The sequence below is a fragment of the Poromitra crassiceps genome (assembly GCF_964638095.1).
Source record: "Poromitra crassiceps genome assembly, chromosome: 10".
In the NCBI taxonomy this organism is placed as follows: domain Eukaryota; kingdom Metazoa; phylum Chordata; class Actinopteri; order Beryciformes; family Melamphaidae; genus Poromitra; species Poromitra crassiceps.
The window spans coordinates 48,743,109-48,769,415 of record NC_139631.1 but is presented as its reverse complement, the minus strand read 5'-3'; the positions used below and the strand labels follow the sequence as shown (position 1 = coordinate 48,769,415).

Here is a 26,307-nt window from a genome sequence, read left to right as displayed (position 1 = left end):
ACAAACACAGCAGACATGTTGAACAGGTAGGTACGGGCTCCACTGAGGGACAAACAGAGCAGAGATTTTGAACAGGTAGGAGGTACGGGCTCCACTGAGGGACAAACACAGCAGAGATATTGAACAGGTAGGAGGTACGGGCTCCACTGAGGGACAAACACAGCAGACATGTTGAACAGGTAGGAGGTACGGGCTCCACTGAGGGACAAACGCAGCAGACATGTTGAACAGGTAGGAGGTACAGGCTCCACTGAGGGACAAACAGAGCAGACATGTTGAACAGGTAGGAGGTACGGGCTCCACAGAGGGACAAACAGAGCAGACATGTTGAACAGGTAGGAGGTACGGGCTCCACTGAGGGACAAACACAGCAGACATGTTGAACAGGTAGGAGGTACGGGCTCCACAGAGGGGCAAACACAGCAGACATGTTGAACAGGTAGGAGGTACAGGCTCCACTGAGGGACAAACACAGCAGACATATTGAACAGGTAAGAGGTACGGGCTCCACTGAGGGACAAACAGAGCAGACATATTGAACAGGTAGGAGGTACAGGCTCCACTGAGGGACAAACACAGCAGACATGCTGAACAGGTAGGAGGTATGGGCTCCACTGAGGGACAAACACAGCAGACATGTTGAACAGGTAGGAGGTACAGGCTCCACTGAGGGACAAACACAGCAGATATGTTGAACAGGTAGGAGGTACAGGCTCCACTGAGGGACAAACACAGCAGACATGTTGAACAGGTAGGAGGTACGGGCTCCACTGAGGGACAAACACAGCAGACATGTTGAACAGTGAAAGTAAAAATGGGACTTTCAGCTCCAGCCTGTTCTCACTCCCAACTCGTCCTATATCCCCACTTTGCCACGCACCTTGTGCATTGGAAGTAACGCACCTTGTGCGTTGGAAGTAACGCACCCTTGTGCATTGGAAGTAACGCACCCTTGTGCATTGGAAGTAACGCACCTTGTGCATTGGAAGTAACGCACCCTTGTGCGTTGGAAGTAACGCACCTTGTGCATTGGAAGTAACGCACCCTTGTGCATTGTATGGAACGGGCCATTGGCAGACTGTTAAGAGCACTCTGCACCTGTTATGTTCAGGCAAAGGTGAAGTTACGCAGGGCTGGAGGTGGAGCTGGTCTTCCAAGGAGGAAAATATTGTGAGCTCTATCTTCCCAAAATCGCTAATTTAGCGTTTGCGCTCATTTAATGCCGTGCACAATGCAAATTGGGGGCGGACACAAGCGCATGCCTGTGAAAATTGTACTGGGCATTGGCTGCCACAAGCCAAAGCAGGCATTTCAGCGCTAAAATGTGGTGATAGATGGCATTATGCTATCGTCAGCAGCGCGCAATTACTTTGCGCTAAGAGCTTTGAAAAGGACCTCTTACGCGCAAATACCTCTCTGCGCTGGGTGCGCTGCATGGAGAGTACCATTGCGCTCCCAGCGCAGAGAGGTATTTGCGCAGTGGAAAGTGGAATTCCTTTTGGATATGTCATTACGCACAGCCTTGCCACGCCAAGACATCAAATTATGCGGTAACGCTTTAGAATACAGCCCGCAAATAAGCATGTAGTTAGAGTATAACAACGGGGTTTAGGGCTGTAGTTATAGTCTAACTACGGGGTTTAAGGAGTGAATTATAAGATCTGTACTTATAGTCTAACTACGGGGTTTAAGGAGTGTAGTTATAGTATAACAACGGGGTTTAAGGAGTGTAGTTATGGTATAACAACGGGGTTTAAGGAGTGTAGTTATAGTCTAACAACGGGGTTTAAGGAGTCTAGTTAGAGTATAACAACGGGGTTTAAGGAGTCTAGTTATAGTCTAACAACGGGGTTTAAGGAGTCTAGTTAGAGTATAACAACGGGGTTTAAGGAGTGTAGTTATGGTATAACAACGGGGTTTAAGGAGTGTAGTTATAGTCTAACAACAGGGTTTAAGGAGTGTAGTTAGAGTATAACAACGGGGTTTGAGGAGTGTAGTTAGAGTATAACAACAGGGTTGAAAAAGGAGTGAAAAAATACTTTAACTAGAGGGTAACAAGATCTGTACTTATAGTCTAACTACGGGTCGCGGGCTGTATTATGAAGCAGGGGACAAATGTTTGTACTTATAGGCTAATTACGGGGTACCACACTGTACTTACAGGGTAACTACGGGGTTTAAGGAGTGTAGTTAGAGTATAACAACGGGGTTTAAGGAGTCTAGTTAGAGTATAACAACGGGGTTTAAGGAGTCTAGTTAGAGTATAACAACGGGGTTTAAGGACTCCTTAAACCCCGTTGTTATACTCTAACTAGACTCCTTAAACCCCGTTGTTATACTCTAACTAGACTCCTTAAACCCCGTTGTTATACTCTAACTACACTCCTTAAACCCCGTTGTTATACTCTAACTAGACTCCTTAAACCCCGTTGTTATACTCTAACTACACTCCTTAAACCCCGTTGTTATACTCTAACTACACTCCTTAAACCCCGTTGTTATACTCTAACTAGACTAAACCCCGTTGTTATACTCTAACTAGACTCCTTAAACCCCGTTGTTATACTCTAACTACACTCCTTAAACCCCGTTGTTATACTCTAACTACACTCCTTAAACCCCGTTGTTATACTCTAACTAGACTCCTTAAACCCCGTTGTTATACTCTAACTACACTCCTTAAACCCCGTAGTTACCCTGTAAGTACAGTGTGGTACCCCGTAATTAGCCTATAAGTACAAACATTTGTCCCCTGCTTCATAATACAGCCCGCGACCCCGTAGTTAGACTATAAATACAGATCTTGTTACCCTCTAGTTCAAGTATTTTTTCACTCCTTAAACCCCATTGTTATACTCTAACTACACTCCTTAAACCCCGTTGTTATACTCTAACTACACTCCTTAAACCCGTTGTTATACTCTAACTACACTCCTTAAACCCTGTTGTTAGACTATAACTACACTCCTTAAACCCCGTTGTTATACCATAACTACACTCCTTAAACCCCGTTGTTATACTATAACTACACTCCTTAAACCCCGTAGTTAGACTATAAGTACAGATCTTATAATTCACTCCTTAAACCCCGTAGTTAGACTATAACTACAGCCCTAAACCCCGTTGTTATACTCTAACTACATGCTTATTTGCGGGCTGTATTCTAAAGCGTTACCAATTATGCTGCTAAAATTGGGCATTAGCAGATAATTCAGTGAGGCAATCAACTATAACTCACTGAGAAACTTTTATCACATCGCAAAGAGGGAAATTAATTCAGAAAACTTGTTGGACAACGGACATAGGCTATTTACCTTCATAAGCCGGAGGGTCGTTGGCACCACAGACGATCTGTCAATAAGCTCTCTGTCCTCGCACGAGTGAGCACACTCTATTACGCATGGAGAGAATTACAGCATATTGCATGCCTCGCGCAAACAGCCATTGCAAGACGGGAATCTGATTGGTTTTGATTGACGTAATGGCCAGCCTTGCCTGGCCACGCCTGTGAATAATTCTGGTAGTTAAGACCGCCCAAATCCCGTTTGCGCAGGCATTTTGGGGTGCAGATGATTTTGGCACGGCTCTAATTTGCGCTTGCGACACGTGCCGTGAACCTTTCCGCATCCCGGCCAAGAATTGCATCCCCAACATATTTCGGGGCTGTTTTAACTTAGAAATCAGGGAGGTCACGTCTACCAGACAGTTATATAACTTTTAAACAGTTACATTTCTGTATAAATGATTATAAGTATGCTCCCGTGAGGTGGGGATGCTTTTTTTTGCTGATTGGCTGGGGAGCAAAACTCAGCAGAACACCTGGTGGACGGCGCAAGGCGGAATGCTATCTTCCCTGCCTTAAGGCATGCGCAAACAGGTGCACAAAGCGCTATTAGGGGATAGTGCCTGTTGGAAAATAGAGCCCCATCTCTCTCCCTAGTTTTGGGTTAGGGTTTTAGAAGCCTAAGACTTGGGAAGGGTTTCCCCTAGAGACCCTAACAACCCTAACTCCCCCACCATATCCAGGACCCTAACCCCCCCCATGCCTAACCCTAAGACCTACCCAATGTCTAAACCCAACCCGTGGAGCCCCACGGCATAACTTGTGCTTTGCCTGACCCTAACAGGTGCATGGTGTCGGTTTAACGTTTGAAAGTTGGTCACCATTCACTTCAATTGTTTGGAAGAACGCTGTAATGCTGTTTCCCCAGAAAACTCCACAAATGGACTAAAAAAGTTCACCTGACCTTCCATCAGCATGGGGGTGAGTAGATAATGAATTAATTTAAAGTTTTCAGTGAACTTATCCTTTAAATCTTGCCCCTGACAAATAGAGAGACAAAGTGAACGTCACTTCCTGCCTTTCTCCCTGTACCAAGCGCTGAAAAAATATGAATGGCGGTGAAAGGAGAATAACGTTACTTTTTTTTATCCTGTTTGAAATGTTAATTTTGTCAATTTACAACATAACTGCATGTCAAGAAAGTCGCAGTTTGTCGCCAAACTGTTATAATTTGGCGACACTATAAGTTATAAATCTGAAAGATTACGACTACTGTCGCCTAAGGGACTGTTCGTTATTTATGAGAGGGGGGGGTATGGTGCAGAGGCGACTTTGTTTTCGTTTTTTCCCTTCACCCTCCCCAGATCTATAAATATTTGTCCATGTCCCTCCCTGAGTGACTGGGGATAAATGCATGACCCTCCCTCCACCATAAATAACCACACTTTATCATATTCACACCAAAGGTATTCACCTTATGTTCAGACCTTACAGTGGGCCAAATTCTTCCAGGTCCTTTTAACACTCCCGGCGGTCACGGCGCAAAATAAAAGAGTTGTTTTTGGAGCGGACAGTGCAGGGGTAAAATAAAGAATGTAGCCTACTACTTTGAGCCGGTACACAGCAAGCAAGCAGAGTATCCACTGTTAGCCAGGTCAGATGACGTTATCATCGACAATGACGAGCACTTTATTGTAAAACATACCTGGACTCCAACAAAGAAAGCTTCAGATAGTTTTCTCTCCTCCGAGCACAGCTCGAGCCACTTACGTCAATAAGACCCGCAGACGTTAACGTAATTCCCTGGAATGCGAGACTTAACGAGCCAGTTACATGGCGTTGCATTCTTAGACATTGCCGTTTGCTTTTATTTGGTATGTTACATACAATTGGCTAAATTATTAGTTAATTCAGAGTTAGATGATATTGGAGCAGCGCAGCCATTTTTTATTTTATTTTATTATTATTTTCAGCCGGAAGTTTTGATACGGCCACACAACCAGGTCAAATGGGCTATGTTTGATAGCGCCCTATGACATCGGGGGAGAGAGGGGGCGGGGGGCATATAATGTTTAGTAGCCTACCCAGCCCATAAACGGCCTCATCTCCTAGTTATAAAGCCGATCACCTGCTCAGTACCGCTCAGTCCCGCTCCAGTTTCAATCACAACATGTTCGAAACAGAATGCATCAGTGAGTGATCTCCCAGCATGCATTGAGGGTAATACATTAACAAGAAATAGCAACCAAATCAGCCTAAATAGGCTAAGTGGTAGATCTAAATAATGTTTATGTTAGCACAACATGCAAGAACATTTCAGTATTGGACAAAATAAAACAATAAAAATCAAAACACAACCCTATGTGAAACATGTATGTAATCCAGGTGCTATATATATCCCTTGCAGATTTAACGTTATTTGGATGAGTGACACTGATGCACTGTGATGTCCGCTCCAGTCTCCAATAAGACTTGGCCTACTTCATGTGCACGCCCACTATTTTCTTGCCAGCTGCTGCGAGAGAGAAGGAAGAGAAACGAGCATGCAGCCGGCTCTGCTGAGCTCATGTTATTTGTAGTGAGCAATGCCCATTGCCCAGGCGTTTAAACGCAAATTAAAACACCCTGGCCTTTTTATCTCTTTTATTCTTTTGAGCGGAGCAGTGAGTGCTAGCGGGTGAAATCTGTATCGAGCGCGAGCGGTCTGGAGCGGAGTCCAGTCACCATACAGGTAAACCATAGATATAAATAGGGGAGTAAACACGAATTTTGGAACGAAAAAACGCATTTAAAAATATATACAAAATACAAAAAATGAAAGTTGTATAACCCTCCCTAAAGCCAAAATAAAAAACACAAGTCCCTCCCCAGTACTCAAAAAAATATTTGATACCCCTCCCCCTTTACCCCCCCTCTCATAAATAACGAACAGTCCCTAAGTGACGTCACTTTCTCTACCGGCAAAGCTGAAGACGGCGACATGCCACAAGCTTCCACGAGCTATGTAGTTTTTATACAAAACTAACCCCTACGTTTCAGTTTGACGACAAACTGCGACTTTCTTTACATGCAAAGTTATGTTTTCAACTGACAAAATTAACGTTGGCACCCCGTGGCACAATTCAAACGGGATCAGAAAAGTAACGTTATTCTCCGTCCACTGCTATTCATATTTTTTACAGTGCTGGTACAGGGAGAAAGCAGGAAGTAACGTTTCACTTTGGCTCTCTATACCTCCCATATTATAAGAAAAAAAATAAAACTAATACTCAAACTAATAAAAACTAAAGTAAAACTAAACATTTTGAAACCATAAAAACTGAAGTGAGACAAGAAACCCTCTGGAAACTAATTGAAACTAAACTAATTTCAAAACAAAAAATGTAAAACGAAATAATGAAAAAGACAAAACTATAATAGCTCATCAATGTGGGCGGACCTGGAGTGGTTGGCGTGGAGTTGGAGGGCGAGCTGCGTGGGGACCAGGAACAGGAAGTCCGTCTCGATGTCGCTCACCGTCTTCTTCACGGTCTCCGGGGTCGGAAACAAACCCCAGTGAGCGGAGTAAAGGCTGAGGGCAGAGTCCACCGCCGCCACGCCCTTCTTCATCAGCCCGGCCAGCAGCCACCTCACATCCTCCCTGATGGGTGAGAGGGGCAGGGGGTCAGCGGGTAATGTAACTGTGTCCTAAGTCAGTCAGCCTCCGCTGCTATAGAGTACCACAGGGATGACATATTTTTGTAGGCTAAGCCCCCGTTCACACAGGACGCCGAAGCAACGCTCAAAGCTCTACCTACGCTGAACCCACAAGTTTAATTTGACAGGTGAGGCCGTTCACATCACGCGCATGTCACGCTGAAGCCTCGCCGAAGCCACACTCAAACCTTGCTCAAGTGATCGTTCAGGAAGGATTCACGGCTATTTTCCAAGAGTGAAGCGTCAAGCCAGGCATGAAGTCAATGGGAGTTGTGGGCGGGTTCATTGCACGCCGAGGAGGTGCTGAGAGGAAAAGAGAAGGCTTCTTGTGTGAACGGTTAGGCGTCAGTTCAGCTTGTGCCTGCTTCAAGCTTCAGTTCTACTTACGTTGGGCGCAGCGTTGCCAGACGTACGATAATTATCGTATTTGTACGATAATTTCGACCTCTGTACGATGTACGATCAATAATCCCAAAATCCCCCAAATGTACGATAATTTCATCATTTTGTGACACTTAGACGAATCCTACGTCTATCACTCTATCTGTTTATACAATCATCTCTTCAAACAACATATTTGCAGCCGATACGTGCAGGGTGTTTTGTTGTTGTTGCAACGCAGGCTGAGATCACAGTGTTGAAAAATCATGCCAAGTCCAAAAAGTAGCCTGTGATCAGCCGCAGCCCCCCCGACATAGGCGCTGGGGAGGGGGCGTACGATAATTTCACTCCAAAAACGATAATTTTGACCCTCTGGTACGATAATTCAACATTTGCCATCTGGCAACACTGGTTGGGCGTCTTGTGTGAACAAGGGCTTACCCAGGAGTCCCTGCACTTCCTGGTCCTTACGTGTAAAAGTGGGATTTTTGTATGAGGATTTTTTGTTAAATGCACGAAATAAGGTCTGTGGTTAACACAACTTTATGAAACAGAGCACTTTGTGTCTGTGCATGTCATTCATGCACAAATTACATCACTGGTCCACATCTTTACTCAAATCAACTCAATAACTGTCAAACTAAATTAATGACTTCAAAACTGTTTACAGTTTTCTGATATACTACTGATGTTCTAATGATACAAAGCTGGTTGAAAATCGGCACTGTTCCTTTAAGTGTTGGTAGTAAAGATTTTGAATTCTAACAGGCTCACAGCATAATGCTGTTGTGTTTCTGGATTAGGGTTGGTTTGATTCATCAAAACGTTCAAAATCTTTACTACTGTACTGTACAGTCAACCAGTGACATAGCAGCATCCTGTGTTGTCTGAGGTGAAATTAACTAGAGTCATCCTATCATCAGTATATACATGGGAGCATGTGGGCAATGTTTCTCTGTTCTCTCTGTTGATGCCATCAGTGATGTCACTTGAGCAATGTGCATTGTGACATCACTGATTATGTCATCAATGATGTCATAAGTCACTGATGATGTCATCAGTGATGTCATAAGACTGATGATGTAATCAGTGATGTCATAAGACTAATGGATGTAAACTTAAGGGGCACACACACACATACCCGTGCCATGTAAACTTAAGGGCAATAACATTTTGTAAGCAACACACACCCGTGTGCACCAATAGAGTAGGCGAGGCCACGCAGCAGCCGAGCCTATAAAAGGGAGCATGTGGGCAATGTTTCTCTGTTATAATTTTTCCCCACTGATGATGTCATCAGTCATAAATCACTGATGTCCTAAGTAGTCGTGTTTCCATTACCGTCAGAAATGCGCAAAATCTAAATATCGCAATAGAAATTGGGTAATGGAAACACGTAAATTTCGAAAAAGCTCCAAAATATCGCAAAACGTTTTTGCGCTCTCATGAGGTGGTTTTTCAGACGTGTCGATATAGCAGTTTATCGCAAAGGTGTAATGGAAACAGATTTTCCGCATTTGCACGTCATGTGACCCATCTTCTCCTTTGGAAAATGAAAGGAAATTAGGGAGAAAGGGTTTGATAAACCGTGGCAAAACCTTCGCACCAAGTGGAAAACTTTGAAGCAACGCTACCTAGCAGAAAGACGTGTTGTGCAAAAGCGGAGCCGGAAAATAGATCATGTTTAATGGGAGAAATCGATCCATGCCTGTGTGCGCGCATTTGGCACAGCGGCGAGATGATCGGCGGGATGAAAAGCACACCGGTGCGGTGCTGTTGACTGAAGTGATTAATATATTACACACGTTTCAGGTGCAATGTTATAATTATAATACACGATATTCTGACTATTGCACCATATCAGCCTTTCCCCCCCTCCTCCATCTCTAAAATGGGACAAGTTGTAGGCTACCTTTTTTCCTCTGCCTGTCGCGCTCACTGCATTCACCGCAGCCCGCAACATGTTCTTTTGAATTGATAATCAGGCTCGTTTATATGCGTTGTAACTTCATGTTGTGATTTGCATTGACCATTGGTTGGATTTGAGCATGCAGGGGACGGGATATGGGGCAGATCCGCGTGCGTAATCACTGTGGCAGCTGCTGGTAACGGGAATTGCGAAACTCAACTTCAATGGAAACGCCTACAAGTCGCAATTGTACATTGTCGAAGTTGTAGAAATATCGCAATTATTTTGCGAAAAACTGTAATGGAAACACAGCTAGTGATGCCATCAGTGATGTCACTTGAGCAATTGTCACTTGCATTGTGACATCACTGATGAGGTCATCAGTGACATCGCAGCAGCCGAGCTACGCGCACGAGATGCCTAGTATGATCAAATGTGTCATTGTTTACATTAGCATCAGAGATTGTCCAACTTCAAGTCACTTCATTTATCTCTGTCACATGGGTTTTGCCACTGCCACGCCCCTTGAGGAGACTAGCAGCAGGTCCTGAGTCTATAGAGTACTGCAGTGATGACGTCTTTTTGTAGGCTTATCCAGAAATCGCCGCCATTTTGGCTCGTCAATGGAAAAGTCTATGGGGTTTTAGAATGGGAATTTCACTTAAATGCATAAAATAAGGTCTGTGGTTAACAAAGGTTTATGAAACGCGAATGTGGGTTCAGCATGATAATCTTCACAAACATGAGTAACCCTCCCCCCCCTTAGTGCTTTTGTTAAGCAAAAGACAATGGATGACAGACGCACCAGGTCTGTGGCAAGAGGCGATTGTTTAATTCCTTTGAGGAGGTCTGCCTTCGGACAGGCAGCCTTTTCAGTGAGAGCAGCTCACACATGGAACAGTCTCCCACTACAGGTTAGACACTGTGACACTTACCGCTCCTTCAAAGTCAACTTAAAATCATGGTTGAGAGACAATCAAGTGTGTGACCATACCATGTAATATGACATGCTTTGTTTTATGTTTCTATGTACTATTCCTTATTGTATATGTACTTTTTGTTTGAGCAGTTTCTACCACCTTACTGCCCAGGGACTACGGTTGAAAATTAGCCAAGCTGGCTAAACTGGCGCATTTACAGAAATGTTTATTAATGTGCACTGTCCCTGTAATTTTAAACTCAATAAATGAAATGAAACTTTTATGCCGTTTAAAGTGTTTTCTAAAAATTGCGTTTAAAAAAGAATGCATTTACGTTCCAAAAGTCATAAAAGTTATTAATGTTTGTGAAGATTATCATGCTAAACCCAAATTCGCGTTACCTATAAACTTTTGCAAACCTTATTTTATGCATTTAAGTGAAATCCCCATTCTAAACCCCATTGACTTTTTGCCTGATGAACCCGGAAGTATACTTCCGGACTCATTCCTGCAGTTCTCTATTGGAGACATTGGGAGGAAGTGAATGCGATCTCAGATTATGACTTGATTATTTTTGCTCCATAGTCACCAAACTATTGGGCCCATTCTCCACAAGCTACATATAATCTGAACGTTTGGACACTAAAATGATATTTTTCAGACAGACAGATCAGGAGAACATTAACTTTGTTGGAGACTTGTCCCTCCCTCAGCAACTCACTCTCCTGAGATTTGGCATCAAGTGCTAACGTTAGCAGGTAGCGATTAGCTAATGCTACATGTGAAGTTCACAGTCGTAGGTAGCTAAATCTGTGGTTGGGGAAAAACTTACGTGGATCTCTTAGTTAGCTAGATTGAGCGAACAAGGGGCAGCTTTGTGGTGTGTGTGGAGTTTTGGAAACTCAGCATCTCTAGCTAAAGTTAGCTTGCTAGGTTAGCACCACAATTCAAGGGGAGAGCTGACCAAGCTCATTTAGGAGACTGCAAGAGTACCACTTGATACTTTTGGCCGAGCCTGGAATGAGCGATCTCTATAGTCCATCATCTCGTTAAGACAAATCGAAAGGGAATGATTCATTAGAATGATAATGTCGCTCGAAAGATAAGTTATACTTGACTTTTCTACCAATAAACTGATTGTAAACATTAGGCTACATGGACAACAGTAGCTAACCGCAGCTGACCAAATTAGGACAACAGCAACAAAAGTGTGTGTATGTGTGTGTGTGTGTGTGTGTGTGTGCGTGCGTGCGTGCGTGCGTGCATGCGTGTGTGCATGTGTGTGTGTGTGTATGTGTACGCTCACATGTGAATTTCAAGTTTGAATTACAGACTCTTGGCAAAATGAATTTCATTTGACCTTTGTGCTGAAGATTGGAGAACTGTTTATTTTGCACTTTTCCCTTTTAGCGCAAACGTCACTTTACTGGTCAGAGATGGAAACACTGGCATGAGGGGGAGGAGCTAACTTCACCTGTGTTTACACTGGCATGAGGGGAGCAGAGCGTGACACCATTTTCATTTTTGGATGAACTGTTCCTTTAAAGAGGAACTGAAACTGTGTGAAGCCTGAGACCTGCTGGCGAGTAGTCTCTTAAAACAGACTGTCTCATCTACATCCGGCGAATGCAGCTAAACAGTCTGTACGTTACACCCCCAGAACATGCACAAGGAAGTTGGGAAAAAAACCTTCAGACTGGAAGGAAGTTCGACGGAATCCGACCAATCACGACACGTGTGTCCACGAAAAAAAATTCTGACTGGACTAATGAGCGGAAGACCCGCCTTTCTGCTTCCCATTCCGGTTGGCGCATGCTTCTCCCCCACGAATTACAGAAGGTATGGCGGAAGCATTTGAAAATTGCGGAAGCCAACTTGTCTGTTCTAAGAGACTAGCTGGCGAGCAGCTGATACTGAGCTGACCGATATTAGGTCCATTATTTACCAATCTAGGAAACCAGTCTATTTCGGCACGTAAACAGACTCTGGGACAGCCGTACCTTTTTTTAGGCTTCCTGTACAGCGCGGATCTTCCACCATACATTGCATCGTTTTTATTTTGAATGCTATACGTCAAAATTTGTATATATTCATATATCGTGACCGGAACTCTTATAGGCTGCTCGCCAGTACAACAACAGAGTGGCACTGTGCGGAGGCAGAAGTCCCGGGAAGGATTTTGTTTTCACTACGCACCACGCAACCTGTACGCAGCACGTCCATAAGTCACTTGTCCTCAGGAATTAGTAATCCAGTTCCAAAACTCTTGACGCCGTGTAAATATCAGCCGGTAGATTGCTCCTGACATACAGTAGGCTACACAGACAACCAGTCGCCCCCCCCCCCCCCCCCCCCGCGCGCAAGACAAACGCGCAACCCCGTGCTTCCATCTCAATAGCGGGGTGAATCTTTCTCACAATGAAGCCTGCGTTAGTTCATTCAAGACATGATGTCATAGGCTACGCCCCAGCTGTACCAGCTGACAGCCTCTGTTTGGTTCACCGTTTAACCAATTCTCCAATCACAGTCATTCTCACAACAAGGCGGTCCGTTTAAATATGGCAGCCTCTCACTCACTGATCTGTTCCCCACCTTGCTGATCGTTAAGCTATTATTATTATTATTATTAAGAGTGCATCTCTTGGCCAAGATCTGTGTTCAATACATCATATCAGACAAATTCTTCTGACTCCTGGCTCCATCATTTCATTTCAACTGGTTTCCTTCAAGTGGTTTACCTTTTGGCTGTGGAATTTCATTCTCTATCAGTAAGCATTAAATACTTCTGATCAAACCATTTAATCAAAGTAATATGAAGCAGCTGGTAAAATATAAAGTAATGACTTGCATCATTGCTGCGGGTATAAGGGATAAGCTTTATTTTCACATTGAATTTACAGTAACAATTAAGATGTGTCGATATAGTCTTGAGTCCGTAAAATTTGGTTGGTACTTTTTATATTATTATAAAAAAAAAAAAAAAGCTGCATGAACCTTTGGTGAGAAATATTTGTGAGGATTATCGAGTTCACTAATCTCTCAGCTTCAGCCAAGTTCTTGTAAGGATGATTGCCTAAGCAAATGTGCGGCTGAATTTCACGTGAAGCTCGGTAAGCTTTACATCTTGGGCTATGGCAGCTAGTCCGACGCAAGGGTGCGTGTTGAGCAAAAGAAGCTCAATACTCTAAGGTATAACTATGTCATCAGTTTTATATTACAAGATAAGTAAGGGGTGATTCATGTCTAAGCTCGAGAAGGATTTTGGGATAATTAATATTGCTGAGTATGGCAACAGCATTTTAGTACTTTGTCTCATCTGTCTAAGCAAATAATATCAAGATCGTAACAAAGTCAGTCTGCAGGTGTAGGTTAGCTGAAAGTGATTTTAGAGGTCGGTAAAATAATTGTCTTTATCGTCACCTATTTTGCTGTATCAGTAAGATAAAATAAAGCTAAAAGACGATACTTTGCAATTCTAGACTGACCTCTATCCTTAGTTATTTTATGTATGTTTAATCATTGAAGACAGCTGTCAATCAGGAGGAAGTCAAGTCAGTTTTCTCAGTATTAGTATAGGTAATAGGGCTATCATCACAAACATTCAATTAGCAGTTGATATTCATGGTTCTCATCTGCGGTCATCACTGTCAGTTGCAAGAAATAAGATATTTAAGAATCTCTTTTCAATTCAGGATGTTCCATGAGCCAGAGTGTGCATTGCGAAGTGCCAAAGACGGGATGCCGGCTGCCGCCTCAGTGAAAGCTAAGCTTGATATTTCTGCACATGGAGTATAGTTAATTAATATCAAATATATTAAATGCAGCTCATTGTTTATAGTTTAGTTTCATTCAATATCTAATATGGAAATCGCAGCTCATTATGTTCTGCCATCGGAGAAAGTGTTCAGCTTATATCTGTGCCAGGCTTATCTCTTCATAGGTAAAGTCATTTAACACATTCACTGCCAGCCGTTTTTTTTTTACTGTAGGTAGCTTCTGCCAAGGTTTTTTTTTGAGGATTCTGGCTCATCTTTCAAGAGCCGAGGATTCTTTTCTGCAAAGATTTTGTGAACACAAAATATCTCAAAAGAACTAATAGAATGTGTGCTTTCTCTGTCTAAAAGAGTTAGTTTGTAGAGTTAGTAGTTATGTAGGCATTAGCACTTGAATACAGCATGGTTTCAGCATCTGAAAATTTAAGCTGAGATAAATGGCTTTTTGTGAAATTCGATAGAACAGTCACTTTAACCATTCATTTTTGGCATCAGTAAGACGTCAGACATCTAAACAATAGTTTTGAACAGTAATTTCCTCCATAACAGCAGGAAACCCCCCTCTCCTTCAAACTCCTCCCTCCGTGTGTGTTCTCCTCCTGCCTCCCTGGCTCTGCAGCGGGCGTGTCACAAGCGAGTTTCTGCTGCTGCTACTGCTGCTGCTGCCTGTCTGCTGGCGGCCGCTCTTTGGGCGAGTCTGGATGGGCTCGCTCGTTTCTTGGGGTTTCGGTTGAGAGCTTTGATGAAGCTTTTGCGATTCTGGTCTTATTTATGCTGTGTGTTTCAAAGTGTGTTGGACCCATAATCTATTATGCAAATTTGCAATCCCCCACCGCCAGCTCCCTGCGCGAAAGCGAAAGCGTTTTCGCCAATCCATTTTCATGAGAATGGCTTCCTCACGCGGCTGTTTTTGCTTGGCTTTCTCTCGTCTGGAGAGCACTGTCGCCACTTAGTGGGTCGGTAAAATAGATTATACACATTCAATACCTCCCATATTTTAATAGGAGATGTAAAAGGGGTTGATCGACGTCCCACCGTCAAAAAAAAAAAAAAAAAAAAATTGGACGAGATATCTCATCATTGGCAGTCAACCGTTGGTTTCTGCTTGACGAGATATCTCGTCCACGGCAGTGAACGTGTTAATGTGTAAAATATTTCTCTTGGATAAAGATGCTATGTGTCTTTCCGATGTTCATTCAAGGGGTAGGTCATGCTCGCTCAGCTCTCACTTGAACAAGAAGGGCTCTCACCATCCAATGAGAATAGCAGAATGCTTGTTGCTTCTCATAGGTAAAGTGCATTTAGGGTATGCAACAGGCTAGGCTAGGCATACAGTATGGTTACTCTTGGGATGACCCTGCTGGTGCAGTACTGGCTGCTGTTCCAGCAAGTAGCACCTGCTGGTGCAGTACTGCCGCTGATCCAGCAGGAAGCAAGTGTGTTTTGGGGGATTGATTTTATTTGACATAATAAAATATTCCATTGCTGTCCCAACCAGTGACAAAATACTAATTTCTTATTCACTTTATTTTTAAACAGACAGGGATGCTAAAGGCTCAACTGTTATCTCTCAAACTAATACTTGATCTGTCTATCCTCTAAGATCCATACCGCATGAGATCCTGACGTGGGGCAGGATTAACTCTGTTCCTGACTTGAGTTCGAAGGGAAGGCGACCTCCCGCCGCCGTCTCCTCTGCAAATGACGAGGACTCCCTCGTCAGCTGCTCTCTTCACTCCTGCACTGGCACGTCTACCTCTACAGCTGAGACGTCTCAGCATCTATTCTCAAAGCAATGGGACATTGGTCTTCTGCACCATTCAAACGTCATATTCGGTCAATGACATCTCGGCTCAACAGGCCATGAGTACTAAACACCTGAGGAGACAGCCATTATGTTAATTGCTGCATTGGACAGTGGTTGGCTGGGTTCATCGTACTGACGTAGGTATTATGACCTCAGGGGTTGCAGGCTTGCTTCTCTCCCAAGCGGGACGCAGCTGAGGTCGCAGCAGGCGTGCTGCTTCACTTACAGTAAATAGGTAGTTCATATAATCGTAGTATGGGCCTCTTTTGAGTTACTCGGTTGTGTAACATACTGTGTGTTGTCTCACTACACCACACTAACACACTGATGTGATTCGCTTTCTGTATCCGTCGTGTCCCAACGGAGCTTCCGTAGGTCTGGGCAGTCAAGCAGAATTAACAACATGTCTCCCAGCTAAGACGTGTCCGTGTCTGTCAACTACACTACATGGTGTCAGAAGTCTGTCTAAAACAGCGAAAAATAAGAGAAAATGGCATACTCACATTTTGAACACCCCAAGATCGACTGGGAGGCTCCTGATTTGTATCAAGAGTTTGAGAGATTCAGAAGTCACGTCGCGTTCGTCTTTGAGGGTCCACTCTCGGAGCTAGAAGCTAAGAAGCAAGCCGGCTGGCTAGGAACGTGGGTCGGCGAGCAAGGTAGAGAAATCTACAAGACGTTAGCCTGGCTGATGGCGAGAGAGAAGATCCGTCTAAAGTGCTGGACAAGTTTGCCAGCTACATCAGGCCAAGAAAAAACAAGCGGATAGCCAGGCATCGTTTCAAGCAACGGAAACAAGGACCAAGTGAAAGTTTCGACAACTTTGTAAAGGATTTGAGACTCGTTCTCATCGACTGTGAGTACCCCGACCCCGACGACATGCTAGTTGATGCAATCATCGCGGGAGTTAGAGAAAAACGTGTCCAAGAAATACTGTTGGATAAAGGTGAGGAGCTAACGCTACCTAAAGCTATAGAAATCCCCCAGCGGTTTGAAATGTCACAGAAACAGATAAAAATCGTCAGAGAAGAGGATTCACAAGTCTCAGCAGTATCTGTTAAGCCGAAATACACAGTGCCAAATAAGAAAATGTACAATGAAGGACAGACAAAACCTGTGTATCAGAAGAAGGCTCCAGAAAACCAACAGGGAAGCTGCACAAGCTGTGGGAGAGACCCCCAGCATAAGTGGAACATGGGGAAGTGCCCAGCTAAAGGCTCAGAGTGTTCCTACTGTCACAAACCAAACCACTGGGCGGCAGTGTGTCGTAAGCGTGCAGTTAGCTCTGTGAGTGTTGAGCCAGATCAGGATGACGAAATTCTGAATATAAATCTAACACAGACAGATAGCCCGGAGAATGATAAATGGAATGTAAACCTAAAAATACTGTCTCAGCAAGTGCCGTTTAGGATCGACACAGGTGCTAAGTGTAATACACTAACTGTAGACAGCTATCAGTCACTAATGCACACAGGTGAGCTAAAACGCTCTAGCAGGGTACTCCGCTCGTATACTAATCATAAGATTAAGCCTGTAGCTGCAGTTGATCTACAGATGGCATACAAAAAGTGTGAAGTGAGCGCCAAATTTGAAATAGTAGGCATAGCACAGGAGAATGTGCTCAGTGGAGCTTCATCAGAGGCTTTAGGCCTTATTGCTCGTCTTGACTCACTTCAAAGCAGTGTAGCCACCACAACACAAAGCATACCAGCTGGTCTGGATGAGTTTCCGGAGCTAAAATGTACCACAGGCACCTTGCCAGGAAAATACATGATCAAACTAGATAAAGATGCAAAGGGTGTGGTCCACCCTGTCCGTCGACAGCCAGCTGCGCTCAGAGAAAAGATAGTGGAAAAGCTACATGAGATGGAGAAAGATGGCTTCATCACCAAAGTTGAACAGCCCACAGAATGGGTTAGCTCTATGGTAGCCGTAGTCCGTAATGGCAAAAATAAGAATCTGCATAGATCCAAGTGATTTAAATCAGGTCATAAAAAGGGAACACCACCCAATGCGCACCATAGAGGAGGTAGTTTCAAGAATACCTAATGCTAAAGTATTCTCGGTGTTAGATGCTAAATCAGGATTTTTGCAGATAGAACTGGATGAAGCCTCATCCTTTCTGACAACCTTTAACACTCTGATAGGAAGGTTTAGATGGCTGAGACTCCCATTTGGAATAAAATGCGCCCCAGAAATCTTCCAGCGCATCATGGATGAGATGCTTGAGGGCATAGCTGGAGCAGTAAGTGTCATGGATGATATCCTAATAGCAGCCCCCACAGTCCAGGAGCACGATGCAATCCTCCGCAGAGTCGCTGAAAGAGCTACAAGCTACAATCTCAGACTCAACTTCCACAAATGTCACATCCGACAAGCATCAGTGCCGTATGTGGGACATCTGATAACAGCTGCTGGTCTACAGCCAGACCCCGCAAAAGTGGAAGCGGTTCGGTACATGACGCCACGACAGACAAAGAAGGTGTCAAATGCTTTGTGGGCTTTGTAACATATTTGTCAAAGTTCATACCAAACCTCAGTGAAGTGGATGCTCCGCTGCGTCAGCTTCTCAAAAACGACGTGGAGTTTGCATGGCAGCCAGCTCAGCAGCAAGCCTTTGACAGGCTCAAGGAGTTGTGCACGCATCCTCCAATGCTGAAGTTTTTTGATCCTGCAAAGCCTGTTGAGATATACAGTGATGCAAGCAGCAGTGGATTAGGAGCTGTTCTGCTCCAGGACGGTCATCCAATAGCATTCTCCTCGAGGTCACTGACTGAGGCAGAGACGCGTTATGCGCAAATCGAGAAGGAGATGCTCTCCATTGTGCACGCATGCATCAAGTTTCATAACTACATATTTGGAACACATGTCACAGTGTACAATGATCACAAGCCACTCGAAGATATCTTTAAAAAATCACTGCTGGCCACTCCCATGCGCATCCAGAGAATGCGTCTGTCGCTGCAGTGGTACGACTTGACAATCAAGTACAGAAGAGGAAAAGACATGGAGCTGCCCGACACACTATCCAGAGCACAGCTCCCAGAGAGCACACCAGAGTTAAGCGGACTAGAGTGTGTCTCCATGCTCAACTATGTTGCAGTAAGTGACCAGAAGTACACAGAGCTGCAAGACAGCACAAGAGAAGAGCTAATCTGTCTCCAGCAGACAATTCACCACGGCTGGCCTGAACACAGACGGGAAGTGCCCATTCATGTTCAGCCATATTGGGACTCAAGAAGTCAGCTAGTGTTGTCTGATGGAATTATCTATAAAGGACTGCGTATAGTAGTGCCCCCCACCATGCGTGAGCACATGCTAAAGCTCATACACCAGTCTCACCTAGGCATGGTGAAAAGCAAACAGCGAGCACGTGAAGTGCTATACTGGCCAGGCATGAGTCCAGAAATTGAAGAAATGGTCAGAAACTGTAGCAAGTGTGCAGACTTTCAGAACAAGCTGCCCAGACAACCCCTCAAACCAACTGAAACACCAGAGCTGCCATTTGAAGAGGTAGCATCAGATCTGTTCGAGTTCCAAGGCAAGCAGTACATCCTACTTGTGGATTACTACTCAAAATTCATTGAAGTAGATGTACTGAAAGACATGCGAAGCCGCACCGCCATAGAGACTCTGAAAGCTCAGTTCTGCAGACATGGCATTCCCGCCACTCTTCGCACAGACAACGGTCCACAATACTCCTCAGAGGAATTTAAAGACTTCTGCAAGAGCTATGGAATATCACACAAAACATCTTCACCACACACACACACACACACCCATCACACATGCCGCACTCAAATGGTGAAGCAGAGCGTGCAGTGCAAACTGTGAAGAGGCTTTGGTGCAAGGCGCCAGACAAACACCTTGCACTGATGGATTACAGGACGACTCCACTAGAGACAGTAGGATTGTCGCCAGCTCAGCTACTCATGGGCAGGAGGCCACGTGATAAGCTACCTACTGCTCGTGAGCTACTTGCACCAAGAGGATATGACCCCCACAATGTCAAGCGTCTGCTGGACACGAGCAAAGACATTCAAAAGTTCTACTACGACCAAAAGAGAGCAGGCAATTCTCGTGTTGCTCTTCAGCCTGGAGATGAGGTTAGGATGCAGCCGCATCCTGGCAACGACAAGTGGTCCCCTGGAGTAATAGTGAAACCCCACAGTGCTCCGCGCTCCTATGTTGTGGACTGTGGAGATAGAGAGTACCGCCGCAACAGTCAACATCTTCGCGTGAGCACTCCAGCCGCTAACCATCCTCGCCGCTGGGTACAGGAAGAACCATGGACTGAAACATTAGGCCCGCCAGCTGAGGAGTCACAACCTCCAGCTGTTCCTGGAATACCCCACTCCCCACCCAAACCGCCACTGAGCCCCACTTGAGCCCAGCCACCTGGACTGAATGTTACTAGGCGGGGCCGAGTTGTTAAACCTCCAGATAGACTCAATCTTTAAGTGATTTATGTTATGGACTGAATCTATAAGTGCTTAATGTGACTGTTCTGTTTGCACTTTAAATACACTCATTTCCAGGTTATTGCCAAAGTCATTAGCTGAAGTAAAGTTCTCGCAATGACTGTTTTTTTCGTTAATTATTATAGTACTGCAGTTTGATAGTCTTTTCTAATTGAAGTCTAATAATCTAAGTTAGTGTAAAATAATTGAAAATAACAAACAAGCAGTTTTGATTTAAAAGTTTAGAGTGGAAATTCATGCATGTGTTATTGTGTGTTGTTTTGGCTAAAAGAAGGGAGATGTAACATACTGTGTGTTGTCTCACTACACCACACTAACACACTGATGTGATTCGCTTTCTGTATCCGTCGTGTCCCAACGGAGCTTCCGTAGGTCTGGGCAGTCAAGCAGAATAAACAACATGTCTCCCAGCTAAGACGTGTCCGTGTCTGTCAAGTACATTACAGGTTGTATCTCTTTTCAAGGTGATCCGAGGTCCGCAGCATGCTGCTGCTACACATAGGTAGTTCATTTAATTGTACTGTAGTATGGCCTCTCAAGATACATGCATGTATCCTTTTCAAGGTGATCCGAGGTCTGCAGCATGCTGCTGCTACACATAGCTTCTATAGTCTGGCTGATGCATTGCACTCATAGCTCAGGGTCGCAGGCTTGCTTCCTCCTATCTCATTGCACTCATGGCTCAAGGTCGCAGGCTTGCTTCCTCCTATCTCATTGCACTCATGGCTCAGGGTCGCAGGCTTGCTTCCCCTTATCTGCAGCATCCATGCTGCTTCTCTTACAATGGTTCACTAATGCTAGAATGGCCTTTGGTTGTAAGCTTACATCCTATTTAATTGAAAGGTCGGCAGCGGCATACTGCCTCACATAGGTAATTCACTTAATCATAGTATCGGCCTCTTTTGAGTTAGTCGGTGTATCTCTTTTCAAGGTGACCCGAGGTCCACAGCATGCTGCTGCTACACATAGCTTCTATAGTCTGGCTGATGCATTCGCATGGGCGTTTCATGCTTGGCGTTGTCGAGTTCCGTTGTTTGGGGGATTCTGCTTGCTCTCCCTGCTCGGCGTAGCATGCTGCTGAGCAGAGTTCAGGGAGAATTAAATTAATTAAATATTAAATTAAATATTAAATGAATTCTAAGAGCGGAGCCTTCAACGCCAAACATAATTGTATGCATTGTATTCATAATACAATAAATGATTAATTCTATGACTTGAGTGTTCTTGAATGAACCGGTGTTACGGTAAAAGCTGTGCCCATGGGCGAGTTTGACCGGAAGGGGTTAACAAAATCATTATGGGGTTCATAGTTGAGTGTAACACCGCCAGTATCTGCCATCAAAGGCATTTATTCAGGTCAGGATCCGTGAAGATAACTTCATTTAAAAAAAGAAAATGCCATTTCCTCCGCTTTCTGGTCAGAGCCTTCTCTTTTTGGTGAAAACAACCTACATTCAGGTGTCGATAACTAAAGAACGGATGATGGTAGAATCAAACTTTTTTTCATATGAAAGTCGAGGCTCTCTGCTTTCTTTTGGGATATTCAGTCTTTACGTAGTCATAGAAGAAAATATTCTGTGGGTCTTGGAAAATTAATGAAAATGATCAAAAACCCTGGCGGTGGCTAGTGACTTATTCTCAAAACCCTGGCGGAGAATGAGTTAAAAGGCACCTTTTAGTGATTGTAGATAGGCCTAGTAAGGATTTAGTATGTTAACATCCATTCTCTGTTTACACTGAATAGGCTTATATATTAACTTATACCTCATGTGGTATTAACAACATGTTGCTAAGTTGAAATGTTTGAAAGCGTCAAGTTGTCACGTGTGTGTGTGGCATCCTGATTGCAGGAGATTGGACCCTGGTGTGCTGGAGTGGAGGCCTTGCCTGCACAGCTGCCGGCTATGACAATCAGCCTACAGCCTGGCTATATATACTCCAGCCAGACATCCAGTCTTCGCCGGATTATAGACTATGCTACGTCAGTCGTGTTACCAGCTAGTTCGCATTCAGTCTTGCTCATTTGTTCAGTGCTTTTCCTAACCATCTCCCCATCTCCATGCCCAGGATCTCCTGCCTGCCTGTCTACCTGCATGCCGCAGCCTATGGACTCCTGCTCTGACCAGGCCTGCCAGTCTCTACCACCAGCCACACCGAACCTTTAATTAAAACTCTTTGTTACATCTGCCAACTGCCTTGCCTGGTTCTCTGCTAAAGAGCCACCTATCACACCGGGTCTTAACAGTCTTGTGATAGAAAGTTCATATATTGTAAAAAAGAGGAGGAAAATGTTGATATGCCCAATGGTCTTGTCTTTTTTCATCTGTCATTATGCCTTTACCTTTCCTGCATTAACATAGTTAGCCGCTCACTAACTAGTGTTCACTAAATTGTTAGTCTCAGTGGCTTCTAGTGCATGGATGATTATATATGTATATATATATTATATATATATATATATATATATATATATATATGTATGTATATATATAATCAAGGGGACGAATTGTATCTCGTGCGCACGGAAGCATAAAACAAGAGCTGGAATTGCATATCGTGCACATTACAGTACATACATAATTTTCTCCTGATGGCCATTCTCTGGCTCCGTAGATGGGCCTGGCTGTTTTCTATTTCAAAATAAAAGTCCCTACAGCAGACAGTGTGGGGGCACTCACACAGTGGTTTTGGCTATCTTCCAGTTGATGGAGGGGACGTCAATGCCAGCAAACAGGTGTCCGTCCGCGCTGTTGACCCCGGCCAGGTAGTCGACCCCGGCCGCGTTGTGGAACAGCCTGCTAGGCTCGTCTGGGACGAAGTCACCATCTATCACCGGAGCAAGTTCCAGAAGGTCCAGAACTGGACCTGCGGGGGTGGGGGGTGCTGTCACTACATGGTTGGCAACCCAGTCGGCAGAATAAAATATTTGCATTTGACTTCTCTGCAAAGTAGAGTACTACTCTATGTATGTGTCTGTATGTCGTGACATACTCTGGTTTAGTACTGTACTGTATGTATGTGTCTGTATGTAGTGAGTGACATACTCTGTGTTTAGTACTGTACTGTATGTATGTGTCTGTATGTAGTGAGTGACATACTCTCTGGTTTAGTACTGTACTGTATGTATGTGTCTGTATGTAGTGAGTGACATACTCTGGTTTAGTACTGTACTGTATGTATGTGTCTGTATGTAGTGAGTGACATACTCTGTGTTTAGTACTGTACTGTATGTATGTGTCTATATGTAGTGAGTGACATACTCTGTGGTTTAGTACTGTACTGTATGTATGTGTCTATATGTAGTGAGTGACATACTCTGTGTTTAGTACTGTACTGTATGTATGTGTCTGTATGTCGTGACATACTCTGTGTTTAGTACTGTACTGTATGTATGTGTCTATATGTAGTGAGTGACATACTCTGTGTTTAGTACTGTACTGTATGTATGTGTCTGTATGTAGTGAGTGACATACTCTGTGGTTTAGTACTGTACTGTACTGTATGTGTCTGTATGTAGTGAGTGACATACTCTGTGTTTAGTACTGTACTGTATGTATGTGTCTGTATGTAGTGAGTGACATACTCTGTGGTTTAGTACTGTACTGTACTGTATGTGTCTGTATGTAGTGAGTGACATACTCTGTGTTTAGTACTGTACTGTATGTATGTGTCTGTATGTAGTGAGTGACATACTCTGTGGTTTAGTACTGTACTGTATGTATGTGTCTATATGTAGTGAGTGACATACTCTGTGTTTAGTACTGTACTGTACTGTATGTGTCTGTATGTAGTGACATACTCTGTTTAGTACTGTACTATAATAATAATAATAATAATAATAATGCATTTATTTTATATAGTGCTTTTCAAGACTCAAAGACGCTTAACACATTCACTGCCAGACGTTTTTTTTTTTACTGTAGTTAGCTTCTGCCAGAGGGGTTTTTTGAGGATTCTGGCTCATCTTTCAAGACCCGAGGATTCTTTTCTGCTAAGATTTTGTGAACACACAATATCTCAAAAGAACTAATAGAATGTGTGCTTTCTCTGTCTAAAAGAGTTAGTTTGTAGAGTTAGTAGTTATGTAAGCATTAGCAGTTGAATACAGCATGGTTTCAGCGTCAGAAAAATTATTCAGAGATAAACGTCTTTTTGTGAAATTCGATACAACAGTCACTTTAACCATTCATTTTTGGCTCTCTCTCTCTCTCTCTCCCTCCCCCTCTCGCTCTCTCTCTCTCTCTCTCTCCCTCCCTCTCGCTCTCCCTCCCTCTCTCTCTCTCTCTCTCTCTCTCTCTCCCTCCCTCTCGCTCTCCCTCCCTCTCTCTCTCTCTCCCGGAGACGCACTAGGTTTAATCCTAGTGAGAGGGGGAGAGGGAGAGAGAGAGAGAGAGAGAGAGAGAGGGAGGGAGAGAGCGAGAGGGAGAGTTGCTTCCAACTCCTCCCTCCGTGGGCGTTCTTCTTGGCTGCAGCGGCCGTCACAAGCTTGTCACCAGTCTCACTGCTTTGCTGCTGTCCTGTGCCTGTCTGCGCGGCCGCTGTTTGAGGAAGTCTGGATGGACTCGCTCGCTTCTTGGAGTTTTGGTTGAGAGAAGCTTTTGCGATTCTGGTCATATTTATGCTGCGTGTTTCAAAGTGTGTTCCACCTGTAATCTATTATGCAAATTTGCAATCCCGCATCGCCAGCAATCAGCGCGAAAACGAAAGCGTTTTCCCCCATCCATTTTCATGAGAATGGCTGCTTTTTGCTTGCCTTCCTCTAGTCAGGAGGGCACTGTCGCCACTTAGTGGCTCGGTGGAATGGGTTGTAAACGTTCGGTGGCTCCAATAATTATATAAGAGATGTAAAAGGGTTAGATGCACATCCCATGGTCAAAAAAAAAATAATCATTTTTTTGACGTATTAATACGTCATTGGCAGTCAACCGTTGGATTATTTTTGACGTATTAATACGTCAATGGCAGTGAACGTGTTAACAGTAAAACAAAAGACAAGCAACAGGCAGCAGACACAGGCAACAGATACAGGGGACAGGTACAAATTACAGTGCAGAGGAGAGGAAGAGAACAGGAGTGAGGGGCAGGGGGGCGGAGGGTGATGGTTTGGAGGAGGTGGTCAGGGGTAGGGGTAGGGGAGGTTGTAAGCTTGGGAGAACAGATAGGTTTTAAGTCGGGTTTTGAAAGTGGGGAGTGAGGGAGAGTCTCGGACGGTCTGGGGGAGGGAGTTCCAAAGTCGGGGTGCGGCACGGGAGAAAGCACGGTCACCAAAGGTTTTGAGTCTGGATGGGGGGATGATGAGGGTGGCAGTAGAAGAGGATCGGAGTGTACGTGAGGGGCGATGGGGGATGAGGAGGCCAGTCAGGTAGGGGGGGGCTAGGCTGTGGAGGGCTTTGAAGGTGAGGAGTAGTAGTTTGAAGTCGATACGTTGCTTGACTGGGAGCCAGTGGAGAGAGTGGAGGACAGGGGTGATCGCGGGACCGGGTGTGAGTGAGCAGGCGGGCAGCTGAGTTTTGGACCATCTGGAGTCTATGGAGGGAACGGGAGGTGATGCCAGTGAGGAGGGAGTTGCAGTAGTCGAGGCGGGAGTAGATGAAGGCATGGATGAGGGATTGAGCAGCAGGGGGGGAGAGGCAGTGTCTGACTTTAGCGATATTGCGGAGATGGAAATATGAGGTAACATGAGGTGTACTGTACTGTATGTATGTGTCTGTATGTAGTGACATACTCTGTGTTTAGTACTGTATGTATGTATGTATGTATGTGTCTGTATGTAGTGACATACTCTGTGTTTAGTACTGTATGTATGTGTCTGTATGTAGTGACATACTCTGTGTTTAGTACTCTACTGTATGTACAGGATGTGCCTGTATGTAGTGACATACTCAAGTTTCAAGTTTCAAGTTTATTAAAGAAAAAAACATTGTTGCATCACAAGATGAAATGAGATGTTTTTTTTACAAGTTAGAAAACAGACAAGAATATATACAGTATAACAATAACATGTCTACAGTACAGGGAGGAGATAACTGAAAGGATGGACAATGTGAGCACAGCCTG

General features: G+C 44.3%; 1 protein-coding gene across 1 annotated transcript in view; it reads right to left on the bottom strand.

The window, feature by feature from the left end:
- The window catches only part of LOC310784495 (bile salt-activated lipase-like), a gene marked incomplete at its 5' end in the record, with an annotated part of 93,195 nt that overhangs the window by 18,094 nt on the left and 48,794 nt on the right, over window positions 1–26,307 (bottom strand). Inside the window, 2 exons of the mRNA XM_083645481.1 lie at window positions 6,723–6,923; window positions 22,929–23,115. Of these exons, the coding sequence (XP_083501607.1) occupies window positions 6,723–6,923; window positions 22,929–23,115 (388 nt within the window). The remainder of the gene's footprint in view (window positions 1–6,722; window positions 6,924–22,928; window positions 23,116–26,307) is intronic.